The sequence below is a fragment of the Crassostrea angulata genome, chromosome 2, assembly GCF_025612915.1.
Source record: "Crassostrea angulata isolate pt1a10 chromosome 2, ASM2561291v2, whole genome shotgun sequence".
NCBI lineage: Eukaryota > Metazoa > Mollusca > Bivalvia > Ostreida > Ostreidae > Magallana > Magallana angulata.
This window is the reverse complement of record NC_069112.1, coordinates 23751154-23766458: the sequence shown is the minus strand read 5'-3', so window position 1 is coordinate 23766458 and position 15305 is coordinate 23751154. Positions and strand designations below refer to the sequence as shown.

The 15305-nt window shown below is 30.5% G+C and overlaps 1 protein-coding gene across 1 annotated transcript; it reads right to left on the bottom strand.

Moving 5' to 3' along the window:
- Positions 1–9285: 9285 nt before the first annotated feature.
- Positions 9286–15099, bottom strand: LOC128173507 (tripartite motif-containing protein 45-like). Its single transcript, XM_052839209.1, has 3 exons — positions 14274–15099; positions 13378–13444; positions 9286–10612 (listed from the first exon to the last, which is right to left on the bottom strand). Exons 1-3 carry the CDS (start codon positions 15093–15095, stop codon positions 10542–10544), a joined length of 960 nt encoding a protein of 319 aa, XP_052695169.1. The 5' UTR covers positions 15096–15099; the 3' UTR covers positions 9286–10541.
- Positions 15100–15305: the final 206 nt, after the last annotated feature.

Genomic DNA, 15305 nt, shown 5'->3' with positions numbered 1-15305 from the left:
GCTGTAAATATTGCTGCAAAATAATGCGTATTTGGAATTGACGATTGCCGATCTGCCCCGGCTTTTATTTTGCTACGGCCCGGGTTTGCATACCCATTTTACCAAGACTCGTATTCCATACTTCTAAAACGAGGTTCTTTGTTTAAAGCAGCTATGACATTATACGAAAAAGGGTCGATTTGACTATGATGAATTTGCTTGTTGTGCAACAGTTCGCGTATGAAGGGAAGTTTTTGAAACATGCAAAATATATTGGTGCCGATTTTGTGAAGTAAATTGAGGCTAAATATTTCAATGCGTTGACAGTTTTCACACATGACGATAGTGTTAGCTTGTTCTCATTTTCGTTTCGTTTTTATTATTTATGCTTTGTATCCTGGGAACTATCGTCTGTATTTCGTGATTTTTAACCGGGTTTTCCAACGGAAAAATCCGGTTATTAAAATGGTGAAAATGGCGGGCGGGCGGATTGGTGGGCGGGCGGGCGGGCGGCTGCCAAAAGGGTTCCCTCATTGTACGGATAACTCCTCCTACAGTTCTCCAGATAGGAAGTTGTTCTTTTGCAGATCAATTGTACATATATTAGAGGTATGCATATTGCTAGGATTTTGATTTCCGATAATTTATGAAAAAAATACCAGCTTTTAAACTTAGTCATTTTTTGGCAAAATGTTGCATATACATGTAGGGTACTCCATTTCACTGGATAAGGGTTGACATGGATTATGGATACAGTTTACATAAAAGAAAACCCGGTTTGCTGTCACATTGACAGCTTTTCACTTGTTACGTATCAAATTAAACAGAGACTTCGGTAAATCAAACAGTTAACTGTTTACTTGTGCAAATAAAGCAAAATCTGATGTATCAAAAAAGTACTGAAATACCATTCATTCTATCAGTAATTCGGCATTATCTTTTGCGTAGTGGTAGATTAATGCAATAGGTGTTGTTGAGATGCTCGACATTTTCTCGAGTTTATTCAGTTTTAATAGAGTTTGATATCGCTGACGGAAATATGTAGGTATATACATGTATATATATGATTCATTTCGAAAAAATAATGATTGTGTTCTTTATTTGTTATAGTGCATGTTTCTTGTGTTTAATTGTTTACAATTTCTATTTACTAACCATATTTGAGTGTTAAGCTTCGAATTATAAGCAAGATACAGAGATTTGCTCACAATTCTATGTTTGTACACAGATCTTAAAAACTAAAGATTAAAAAAGAAAAAAAAATTGTCAATATTTCTATTCTAATCTGTATCTTGCTTATAATTTTACGATTGACGCTGAAATTTTGGTTGAACATTAAAAATTCTATATGAATTAGAGTATGTTAAATATTTGTACAAACAAAATAAAAGAATGATATTATGTAAATACCTACTCTCTGGGGCCCCTCTTTATACAATAAATAATGTGATATCTACATCAATTTTAATAGTTTTTCAGACACGAGTAAATAAAAACAACATCTTTAAAACAGTTTCCATAGTTCTGACACATTTCTGTTGCGGGGATAAAGTATATATCGCTAATCCTAAGAAAATGTCACAGCGGAAAATTATCCTGGTTTGTACGCGAAGTAAATAACAGTCATTTAATTATAATTGAGAAGACAAATAAAATTTATGAATGTTTTTAATTTGAGAAATTGAGCACATTGAGGTACAATTTTCTTCCTTACATCTATACATGTAGGATTTATTAAATAAAAAAAACAATAACTATTATATATATATATATATATATTAAATACATTAACTAGTAAGTAGTTGATGACAAAAATGTACCTATATGCTCTCACATATTTTGATTGCTTTACGAAGTGGGGGGGGGGGGGGAGAACGAAAATATAGGGAATTGGAAGTTAACAACTTAACAGTGTACCACTACCAAATGTTCAATGTACAATGTCAAAGATTACGTATATGAAAAAAAGGTGTAAAATTCGAATACTTTACAATATTTATTTTTTGTTATTCTACCGAGGGACCATTTGGCACAATATCTTTTGAACGCCCATTGTTGCTCAGGTGAGCGATGTGGCCCCATGGGCCTCTTGTTTTGTATGATAATCAATTGAACGGAACCAAAAAAAGAATATAGCCATTGGTACAGGTGCCATCAATTGTTATCATCCCACCGATCTCCTAGACATAAGTTTATGAGTTTTATTACATGTATACAATTTCATTTTCTTTGTTTTGATGGACAAGTTGCCCACCTTCTCACTCAAGCAGTCAATTGTTTGATTTATCAAGCTCATAATTGTATGTGTTTCGTGTGTAAAATAATCTGTCGAACTGTTGTTTTTTTTTAATCAAATCAGTTTTTTTTTTATATAAATACCATCTGAATAGGTTTGAGAACCTGAAAATACGCATGAGAATGACCCGATTAACATTTGTAGCCCAGTTTTCGTGTTGTGTTTTAATAAATTAGTTTTTTAATGCTTCATTTCGCTTAAACTTAATTGATTGAAAATAATTAATCGAAATGCTGAAACTATGTTTTGCAATTTCTTTGTTCATTTATATAAAGTTGAGAGCTGTTATGTGAATTACAGGGACGTCTTGAAAATACCAATATATTCAATAATATGCACAGGAGGGCAGCACATTGTAGAGAAGTGATAACCAAAAAATGATTACGTAAATCATAATGATATAATGTCCTAGCAACGTTTAAAATTAACAAATCGTGCCGCACTTTTTACACAGCTAAATGGTTTTTTTAAATTGATTGTTACTCACTGATAATAAAAATTCATCTTATTCTTCAAAATTTACATCGAAATATTCATATTTAAACGATTCAATTTGGTAACGTTGTTTTCACATCAATGGGTCGTCGTATAATGATTTTTTTTCAAAACTAGAATGCATAAAATTTGTATTTCTAAAGATAAAAAGATAAAATGTGATCCGGGGCTTTGCATGGTGCTTCTTTTTCATGATTAGTTGAAAGGTAGGTAAACATCATCAAACAGATTTGAACATTGTTTACTGAATGGAAATATTTACGAAATCCTAAATATACCTTTCCTTTTATCTAAAGTGGACTTTGTTTATCAGAATTAAACACTGTCCTCTTAAGTGCCGGTTTACACCGTTTTCTTTTTTTTCTGAACAAAATGTACATTTGTTTTCTTTTCTCTGTAAGTTAACAAACACCCAAGTTGTTATTCATTATCACGCTGAACAATTACTTCTTTCCATGAAATATTCGGTATATTTTAACAAACAAAAAACATTTTGAATAAATGATAATAAATAAAAAAAAAATATGTAATGCTGATACTTTTATGTTTTTGATTGAAACACGTCTTTACATCGAAATAGACACATATAAATAAAATATAGTCATCATTATTCGTCAAAATAGCATGTTCGTGCCAATGAAGGGAAAAAAAATAAGGCGGACAATCTTCTATGCTCTTAAAATTAAATACTCTCACTATGCTCATAAGGAACTTGCGAATTGCCTGAACCTTCCCACTTTTTTATAAAAAACATGTTATATTGCAACGGGGCGTAGTGAAATTTTCAGAAGTCTGATCATCAGAGTATGTTTTGGTCATAAAATAAATAGCATTTATATTGGTTTACCTGTATGCATGTTTTTGATTTAAGTTTGTATTCACAAAAAGAACATTGTATTATTAAAACAACGTATATTGATCAGTACTTTAATTTAAGCCTTGTATGGCCTTTCGCCAAAATGTGAGAGTTAGTTCCCAATGCTGTTCATATGCTGTTTTGTTCTTTTTTTTCTGAAAACCCCAAATTATTCGGGTTTTAAGATATTATTCGTTGGGCTTAAAAACCTTGAAGTATTTTAATTGTGAATATTCACATACTATTTACTATGCCCTTTATTATTTATTAAAGGTATTTAAATTCTGGTTAACAGTGTCAAACAATGTAATGTAGCAATGCTATGTACAAGGGGGAGATAAGAAATGTTTCATACACTATTAGATATCACATCGTAATAGCAACACACAAGTACACTGTTGATCTAAACAAAACGTTTTATGCTAATTCAAATATCTTGTGATACGGTGTCTGTTAAAGCTGGCGGTTTTTTAGCAGATTTACTGCGTGAGGAGTATAATACGCTTGTTGGCCTCTACTTTTGTTTGCCCCCCCCCCCTTTGAAGAAGGTAGGGCATATTACTTTGCTGCTGTCTGTCGGTCAGTCCACCAACAGTTTCCGTTATTTTTTTCGCAGAGGATGATCATATTGAAATGAAATTTAGTATACAGGTTTATCATGATAATATCTAGGTCAAGTTTGATATTAGGTACGATCGAGCAATTTGTGACAGAGTTTTAGCTCTTGGAAGTAAAACAATTTCAGCTATTTGCAGTTTCCTCTCATTTTTTTGGGTGAAGGTGCACCTATTAATATGAAATTAAGTATACAGGTTTATCTACATAAAATCTAGGTCAAGTTTGATTCTGGGTAAGCTAGAGCAATTTTCGACTGAATTATGACCCTTTGACTTAGAAAAATTCCAAATATTTGCAGTTTACGCTCATTTTCTTCATCTCAACACCAAACACCAAAAGCAATAATTGAACGATTGTAAAGCACTGTGGAGGTCTTCTTGACAGTGTCAAACATTTGATTGTGCAACTCTATGTTTATTGTCGTGAAATACCACTTGAAATATTGCGTATATCGTTTTTTTAAAACAAAGATACCGGAACGTGGCGAACATCAGTCTTATTTTCATTTTATTTAGCTATCGTTCCTATATTATTTTTCTTTTATTAACTACATATTCCTTGAGGAGTTTGTCAAAAGGCAATGTTTTAAGAAAGGAAAAAAAATTGTTCTTAACTTCTACTGTAAAATGGTGAAGTATTTTTTAAAGCACCCAGGTAATTTACATATGTATCCTACTATTATTCCTATTTCTACCTATAAATCCTAATCAGATAACTTATTTTTAAAAACTAAAAACAGATTAATAAAGCAATATTTGATATTTATACATTTTTACAATTATTAACAGAAATATTTCATAGTTTTTGTTTCTCTGATAAACATTTTTGGTAAAGGTTAATTTTGATTAATTACCATAAGAACTAATTATAACTCATATCTGTCCCTTTACTCAATGCATTGATATCTAGACCCCAGCGTATTGTCTTTTAAGTATGCATTTTTAAAAATATTTGTGCAATATAGCCTTCTATTATTGAAGAATGTTTTACTTGTTAACACAGGATGAGGCTCTACCATATGATCAACTGCACGTTTGCTGAAAGGTCAGGAGAGGCGACTAAACGACATATAAAATTCATGCACATTGTTTTCAGTCACCTTTCAGTTAAATAAATAGAACAGCTTTATCCTGTGAAAGTTAAAACGTTTGGATCAACCATTACATATGTTCACATGATTTTTTGCAATTAAAACATCAAATTAAAAAGTACCTTTTTTGCATAACAAGTTCTTATAGTTGTGAAGTCAGATCTCTTTCAAATTTGTCATATTTTCAGGTTTTATTCCAAAGAACAACACGTTACATTTTTTTTAGGAAAATTTGAATTATTTAAAACTGTTGGTCAAACTTTTGCGAACTACATTGAGGGCGCCGATTCAGGTTATTCATTGCAATTTTTTTGCAAAATTGTAGAAACCGTGGATTGTTTTGATGGAAAAATATTAATAAAAACAATAAAAAAAATATTTGATTTTTTCCGGAATATTTCAATTTAGTGCATTTGTTGATCCTAGGTTAACGTTGCTATTGCGTTTAAATGTACGAAAACGTTATACAAGTTGACATAAAGAAAAAGTAAAAAACAAATTTCCATACAAAACTATTATATCCTCTTGGTTATTTTTTAATTTAAGAATGATTTACTTGAACCGTGTAAGTTTGTAAAGCTCAAAAAAAGTAAACTTTTGTGCACTATGATAATAATTTAAGACGTCCCTTTTAAAACCAAATGGCAATATTATGTGTTTCTTACATATACGGTAGATAAAAATATAACTAAACACGTACTACAATATTTTGAAAAAGCCTCCTGTACTGTAATTAAAAAAATCGACTTTAAAGTGCGAACAACTGCATTTATTTCATATTGTAAAAACACTGTGCCGGATATCTAGGTTGCATTTTTTCACCCGTCTACGCTGCATATATCGAAAAATTCATATATGCCATATGATAGAATATTGCCCGAAGAGCTAACAACCACCTTTGTTATCATTGTATCTCACCTGTCAGGTGAGATATTTACCTTTCAAAATAAATTCATATAGGAAAATATTTTTCTCATAGGAAAAACAATATTCTATAGATGATTTGAAATTTCCTATCGGAATACAAGAACTTCCTATATGAATTTTCAGTCCGATAGGATTTGATAAAATCCGATAGGAAAACTTAATATCCTATAGGAAAACTACATGTCACAATAAAATTCTTACAGGAAATACCATTTTCCTATAGGAAACACATTTCCTATATGACTTTTAAAAAATCCCATAGGATTGTCAATATTTCCTGTAGGAGAATCGTTTTTTTTACATTAGTGCGTAGCTTTTAAAATAACCTTGTCTATCAATTATGGTTCATAACACAAGCATGTGCTTCAAACTGAAAATACTGTTTATAAGTCAAAGAACAATTGCAATTACTAAATTGTCGGTCAGCTGTGCTATATTTTTGCTTGATGCAGAAAATGTAGGTACAAGTGCTATCTAGTTATTTATCCATTACAGAAATAACTGAAGGTATTTTGTAGATAATGTTCTTATTCCATGAATAAAACCCTACTTTTTATACCCTTCAGTATAAAAGAGAATGTTACTTGTAATTCTATGTGGGTTTGGTGGGTTTTTTTTTTGTTTTGTTGTCATCCATTAAAATGAAACACTAGATATATTTTATTGATTAGCATCCATTAATTTGGTCGTTTATCTTACTCTATACTATGCTGGAGCACAAAAGAAAAGTTCACTCGTAATTTTTTAGTTTTTTTAGATAGTTATTCTTTAAAATTACTTTAATGTACTAGGCTTTTAAAAAAAAAAATATGAAGTAAGAGTTATCTTGTACATCTTGTATACTATAAAGGATTATGTGCGGTTTTATGCATTTTTTGCCCACAAAATCAAAGTTTTAAAAAGAGCTTTAAAAATAAGGTGAAAGATAGTTCAAATCATATTGGAAATAAAGGTGTAAAAGGTTATCACCACAGTGACGTCATAATGTAGAAATGACGTCATGAAGATTGCATTATTTTGATTAATTGATGTTTTGTAGCGAAATATGGGTGTTTTCCGATGGTTTTTCGACTGGGAAACATCGAGCGCATGCTTGCTCAAGTACCAACTTTTAGTATAATGTGTATAACTATCTGAAGAAAAACATATGTTAAAATTGCACGTGAGCAGACCTGCGCTCTATACTTCCGAATGCAAACTATATAGCAAAAATGAGAATATTTTCATTTTTCTGCAAATTTGCGGGATTTGGGCCATTTAGCTTACGTCATAGATACACAGCGAATGAGAAATGATGACTAAAATCATTATTTAAGATATAGGCATCCTCTATACAATGATTTGTGAAGATTTTATTTTTATACGATACTATTTAAAAATTGGTTGAAACCGGGGGCAGATATTTGACCATACCGCACATAGTCCTTTGTTTAGTTTGTAAGTAAATGGCATCCATTAATTTAGGCGTATTGCTAAAGTTCTTCTGTATAGCATCACTTTTTATCATTGTGGCTAACATGCACTTATAATTGAAAAAAATAGCATCTTTGACTGAGTACTTACTTATACCGATCAAATATAAATATCTGAACTATTTGAAAGATTTTAAACATCACTGAATCTTTTGATTTCACATATAGTAATTTGGATTTGAGAACGGGTTTTATTTGATCATGTTTAGTTCGCATCGATAATTTGCATTAATTAACATGCAATTTATAATGCATCACTTAATTTTGCTTAAAGAAAACCGCCTTGAATTTTTTTTTCATCGTATTCACCATCAAACAAATCATTCTTGTACAAAACGGAAATATAAAAACAACTCGTCTGATCATAAACCAAAACGATGTTTTCGTAAACATTGACCGATATTATGAATGACAAAACATGTTGTACCTGTTATTTTACAAAACAATATCCCATTTGGTTTAGTAAACTATATAATATACTGATCACAATGTATAGGAAGGTATCGAACTTTATTGGGTTTGTATTACAGGCGGTTTTTTCATATATATCTTACTTTTTTTATTTAAACGAAATGGCAAAGGCATCTTCAACAGCACAACACTTTGCAGAATGAAAATCAAGCGGCAGAGTTCCTCTGTAAGACATGTCCTGGTCAACCAAGCGAGACGCGTGAAACTGAACACAAAAGGACGAGAATATCCAGAAACCATGATATGATCTTCCCAATGGCGGACGACGAGGACATGGTTGATTTTATATTCTGCCCCATCTATACAAAGAAGAAATTATAAAGTTACTGTGAACATCGTGAAAAGCCAGTATGTATAATATGCATCGTAAAACTCATTATGATCACAATCCTTACAAAGGTAAGAAATCATAATCAACATTAAAAGGCAGTGTCCAATATATTTTTTACCTAACTATAAAGATCTTATCCAGAATATAGATCTTTAGCGGTCGAAAATCGAAACGAGAGCTCGTAGAACTGAGAAGAAAATTAGTTTTTATACATTGACCGGACAACACATGGTGGAAAATATCGGTGCTCTACAAGTTCAAAATTTACGAGGTGAAAAAAGAAAATATTTTAAAGAAATGGATGATTTTAAAAACAGCAATGAAGAAAAGATAAACCAACTTCAGCAAATGAGTGATATAATATCTTGAAATCTTAAATCAAAGTCTCACATTTCCCTTTTCTAGCCTTGGACCAATAGAATATCAGTCCATAGTTCTGTCTAGAATAGGTTAGATGACAATATATATTTACCTTACTTTTTTTATCATAATAAATTGCAACACCCTAAATAACGTTCAAATCTCTTACAAAACCTTAACTTTATTACATATGTTATGTTTAAAAGTAGCGATACGCAGAGTTAATTTTATAATTTAATTTCTTAAAAACAATTTCTTTTACAGAAATTAAGTTATTTTAAATTATGTTTGCGCATTTTTTTTTCTTTTATCACAAACACCATGCTGCTACCTTAAATAACAATAAAAAAATAAATATTATATCTTTTAATCATCTTTAACAATGTTTGACTAAAAATATATCAAGCTTTATCATCCGATGTACAATAATTATTAATCTACAAAGTGTATGCATTATTCTAGTTAAATGTTTATCACAAGGAAAAAAAATAACAAGCGATGCTGTTTAATTTTTCTGAGTATGCATGTAACAAGTTCACTGGTGTAAATTAGGAAAGCATTTCCCTCTGTCATTCAGTTGAGCAGAAACTGCACATATTTATAACGAACATTATTGTAAGGAATAAACAATTCAAGCATAATCAGATTTTTTTTCATTCTAATGAAAACTAATAAAATAGTCGTTTAGAACGAATTGTGTTTTAAAAGTTAAAAAAATATTAATAAATGCGATATGTATATCAAAATATTTAAAATATATTGTAAAAAAAATTGAACATGCTTACGAAACTATTTTTATCAAATGATTTTCTAAGGATTCATCGTTAATATTTTCTTATTTCTTTTTTGATATATAATGAAACAATATTTTTTTTTATATATGACATTATGAACAATACAAAACAAAATTCAATACTGCATGGTCGGCTATTTTCGGTCCGATTTCATAAAATTTTATCTATCAGGCACTCGACATATTTTAATTTAGGTCAATCTATGATATATTTACGGAAGCCTATTTAGGACCTATCAAAAAACATTTATAATAATATAAATTCATGTGTCTTACAAAAAGGATTCTATTCAAAATAATCTAAATTTTAGGAGGCTGTAAGCAAAGAGACTCGGTTTAACTCTTATTTTTATTATGTGCTGAGTTATTAAGAATTTTGATAAGAAATTACAAAGCAATAAGAAAAGAATAATACATATTTCAAAATGCAGACGATATATTTTTTGTATTTTTGTTTTTAGGTGAGAGAAAAAAACCTAATACAAGGATATATGCGAACGGATGAAAAAAAAAAATCTGTATACAGATGACATCTAAATAAAATTATTCATACATGTACTAATAACTAGTTGTCATTTGCGCAAAATTACTTAATCCGTAGAACGGAACACTTGAGGTCCCTTCATTTTTGGAAAGAATGTGTCCATGGATGACAGTCTTTTCGTATTTCTTCTGTTCATTTTTTTTATTTATGATTTAACCTCGCGATCTATAGAAATAGGAAGTAAATCAAAAACCAATATAGATCAGAGATAAAGATGTTGGTTTTTTGTACCTATAACCAGCTGTTCATTTGCGCAAATTTTTTTTCAATCCATAATATGGAACACTTGATGTCGTTTGCTTTTGCATATTATGTTCGTGGATGACGTCTCTGCATATCTCCTCTGTACTTTTCTTTGATTTCTAACTCAAGCTCACGTTCTATAAAAATAAATAATTCGTTAACCAATATAGAATAAGAGATATAGTTGTTGCGTTTGAAGTGTTTTAATATGATACTGTACATTAAAAAACAATCAACAACGTTTACATAGTGTAAAATAAATCAATAATGTATTTAACAAAAAGAAACGGCTTTCCGACATCCAATCGTCTTGATGTCAGAGAAAGAAGATGTATGAGTTTGTTATTTTCTCAATATATTTGATATCTGTGTAATTAAGTACCAATATATTAAGTTAAAGAAGTCAAAATAACTAATGAAAGATAACTCTACAACGTTTCATCTAAAATAATGTTTTTTGGGGGTTTTTGTGCATAAAGAATTAGCCTATAAAAGACAATAATCTATCAGTCACGAAACTTCATACATGTATGCCTAAGGTAAGAATGAGTATCATTTGTTCTGCGATGTCACTCCAACAAAGTCACTAAACGATCTACATTTAAAGGTAAGCTTTAAAAAAATGCACAATTGCATGCAATAAATTTCAAACTTAGTTCCAGTCATCTACGTGTATACAATTAATATAACCTACATAACAAAGAAGATGGGTGGATAAGGCGCGTAAAATGCCCATACGCGGTCGGACAGGCTACTTAGAAATTAAAGTATTAATAAATCTGATGGTTTTTCTTTTAAATCATTTAAAACAATATAATATTTAACGAATAATTGATTTGTAACATTTAGGTATGTTTAATACTTGGAATATGTTGACTCAAACAGGCTTATACGTATCAAAACATGCAAATACTGTCATTTTTAGAACTTCAAGGCATTTTCTTTTATAGAGTGGGTCTGTGCTCCATATTTTTCTCATCATCTATTTAAGGTCTGTTGAAAAACACACCGATTTCAATCAACAAAAACATGGAGAGATGACCCACTATACATTAAAAATGTCATTTTGTATCCCAACAATTGAACGTTTTGAAAAAAAATAATACAAGTCCGGTAGTTCGTGACCTTAGTCACATAATATTTAAATATCCCACTGTGTTGTGTCTGATATGGCTCAGTGGTTAGTTTACCCGGCATAAGCTAACCTTATATATCTAGGGTTTTTATGTTACGTGTTCGATACCACCATTTCCGACAATATTTTGTTTTTCTTATTTTTTGTTGAATATATTAGAAACTGACTATAGTTAAAAATTTTGCAAAGTTGTATTATAATATATTTGAATAGATTTATTTGGGGAAAAATAAATTCAAAATTGTATTTCGCTACTAAACCGAATGGGCGCTAGCGCCATCTTATTCCCCCATCTTCTTTGATGAATAAATTGTTGTGACCGTCCGCCAGTAAATCAGTCAGTCAGCTAGTCACGAACTGTGTCAGTCAATTAGTGGGTTTTTTATTTATTTATTTTTTTTTTGTAAGTGCAACTTTTCTCAAATAACTGCTTTGAGGTTCTTTTTGTACATGTATTAAGGACACGATGTATAGATGTGGAAATTCAAATTTTATAATCGTCCTTAAAACGTTGGCTCATATGAACTTAAAATGTTGGCCCTATATTAAGTACAACGATTAACAGTTTGTAACCACAACTTCTCCTACACTGCTGCTCGAAACCATATAAATTTATTTAGATATTCAGAATGCAATGTTTCGATGTGCATATTACCAAAAAATTCCGATTTCAATTTTCTTTTGAAAATTTCTGTCGTTCTAAGCTTAACATTTTGGCCAATGACAGCGCACCTATTTCTTCCTCACTAGCTACACGGAACTTTCTGATTTGTATTAGTTCATGTATTTAGGACCCAATTTGTAAATGTGCATACGATCAGGAAATTCGGATTTCATTATTTACCTGCGAATCTTGGAATTTATAAATTTGTTGTCGCTAAATATAAATGTATTGATGTGCAAACTTGCAGGATATTTAAATGGGATGTTTTTTGAAATGTATGACAATTCTTAAATCAAAATATGCCTTGTATATTTAATGCATACCCTGCCATAGCCAAGTTTTGGGGTAGCGTCATAGGACATCTTGCACACATTTTCAATTATATGATTTCATTGCACATCACATATTTCATTGCCCGTTTCTCTGTTTTTTTTATTGGTGGATTTTGACTTCATGTTTATTAATGTAATGTCAAACTACACTGCATCATACATAAATACCGGGTTACGAAAAAAAAATCATCTTTGTTTCAAATATTGTTTTGAGGGTTTTTGATAATTTACTTTTTTACTGCAGCACAACTCACATACTAAGCTGATGTAATTTTATATCTGCATTATGAAAGAGAATTTACATATATAAGATCTGATAAGTACTATATAAATTATTTTATAGAAATGAAAAATTGTTTTCTTTGGTGATTTATGCAGGTATAAAGGAAGTAAGCTTCGCACAAAATTACCTTCTTTGCATATATGGTTTTTCTACTTCTGCAATAATCGCTAACTTATTTTTACTGTAAAACTTCTATACATGTTGTTATGTACAGTATATACAAACGGAATGGTTACCGTACTATTTGTATGATTAATTACAAAGCCGTTCTTCTTCTCCATGCTTTTCACTGGTAGAAAGTAAATGCCTGAGCGTGTAAGCGTTTGAAAGGTTGATATAAATATTGTTTGATATGTACACTTGATATTCTTTTCTTGGCATGATATTATTGTTGTCTGTTTTCATTATATTGCCATAAATTAAGAAAACTTAACTGAAAAAAAATATTAGTTGTGGCCACATGTAAGCTCAACAAAATTGAGTAATACCACGACGCTTCATTTCATCAGCAGTGTATTTTCTTTGAGCAGTTTTGTCTGTGCCTTCTACATCTGCCTGCAAAATAATAAAAAGAAAAATTAATCACGTATGGGTTTTTTTCTTTCAAATTATGGATGAATGTTTTAAAAGTGTAATCAGAGGTTGGCATATAAGGCAAAAACGTTTGTTTAGAATGGATGATTTGCATAAAAGATTCTGCTAATAAATACATGACGCATATTTTATTTCTTTTTTTGCAACCAATCCGTTGTTGAATTTATTAATATGAACAAAATGCATGATAATTTAATATATTATAAAAGCTGATATTGATAATAAATACCTTTCCCTGGCGACATATTTTATTAATGTCGATTTATAAGATGCGTCTGGTCTCCATATTTCGTATGTGTTTGATTTAAGATTATTGAAAGCAAATATAAACATATATGTGACCTTTTTGATATTAAAACGAATTTTTAGCAGACTGGAGTCCAAGGACTGAAGTTCGTTCAAAAAAGAGCCGTATAAACAAAACCAATGCCAAAATAGTTTCTATTTAGCTTGAAAGTATGCAAGAATGGAAGTGTTGATGTTTATACTACAGTTAAAACACACTGCTTTAAAATAATAAGGCATCAAATATTTACAGCAAATAAAGTATCAACGTTATAAAAAATCTTCATCTTTAATCGCTCTTAAGTTTATTGATAAGCATTGCTATTCAAAGTTGTTCTAATTATAATGGCATTTACAGATCCTATATTATTATAATTAAGTGATGCATTTAATTGTGATTAATTTTCAAAAGACTCATACATATTCAGCAGATGTATTAAAAAAAGTAAAACGCTCAGTGTATGATACTTAACCCACAAAATGGTTCATTGAACGAACAACTTACATAATTTATGTGACGTGATCTTTTTAAAATTGGCCGTATTCCAAAGTTTTCTTGTATAGCTTTTCTAATAATGCCAGGTTGAAAGTCGCTCAAAGAGTATTCAATATTTGGTAAAGTTGTTTCAAATCTTTCAAGATCATTTCTCTCAACTAATTTAAAAAATGAGATATTTGGCTGAGCTTCAATATCTTCAGATATTGCTTCACTCATGACCTGCAATTCGTTTATCTGTTCTACTAAGTTGATCTTGGTATGTTGTATTTCCCGGAGTCCTTCTTTCTCTTTTTTGGATAAATCCTCAACTGTCTGTGTACTAATGGCTATTATCATTTCAACCAGAGTTTGTGTATATGTCTCAATTTTCTTCTTGATTCCCTCTGCTCTGCTTGTTAAAGCTGACTCTTTTGCCGTTTCCTGCGAAAGCAACTCTATGAACTTTGGTAAAAGAACTGTATTTATTATATCTTTTTGTTGTTTAGCATAATATGTGATACATTTGTAAACGGTTGACAAAGATTCAACAGAATGACCGTTATGAGACTGTATAATGCACTCTGTACACACAGGTTCTCCATAACGGTTGCAGTAACATTCTAGTTTCTTCTTAGCATGGTTGGAACAATATAACATGTGCAACATTTTCTCGTTGTTTGATGATAATGACACAATCTCATGGTTCCGTGTCATTTTTTTTCTTTTCGTGATCATTTTTACAGTGCTGACAAAGATGGCCAGGACATGTCTTACAGAGGACTTCGAAGGATTTTCTTCACAATTATCACATTCCAGAAAATGTTGGGCAGATAAAGATTTCTTTGCCATTTAAAACCGTGACTGTACCTGGCAAAATAAAATAACTACGCAAATCAAAATTGTAAAATATTAGTAATAATTGTTTTCAAAATAACAATATTAATTTGAATATGATGAAAAAAATTAGAAATAAAAATCAAGTCAAAAAAACCCGGTATGAACATTGATTACTATGGATATTGACGCTGATCTTCATTTGAAAAAACGCAAACAATTTCA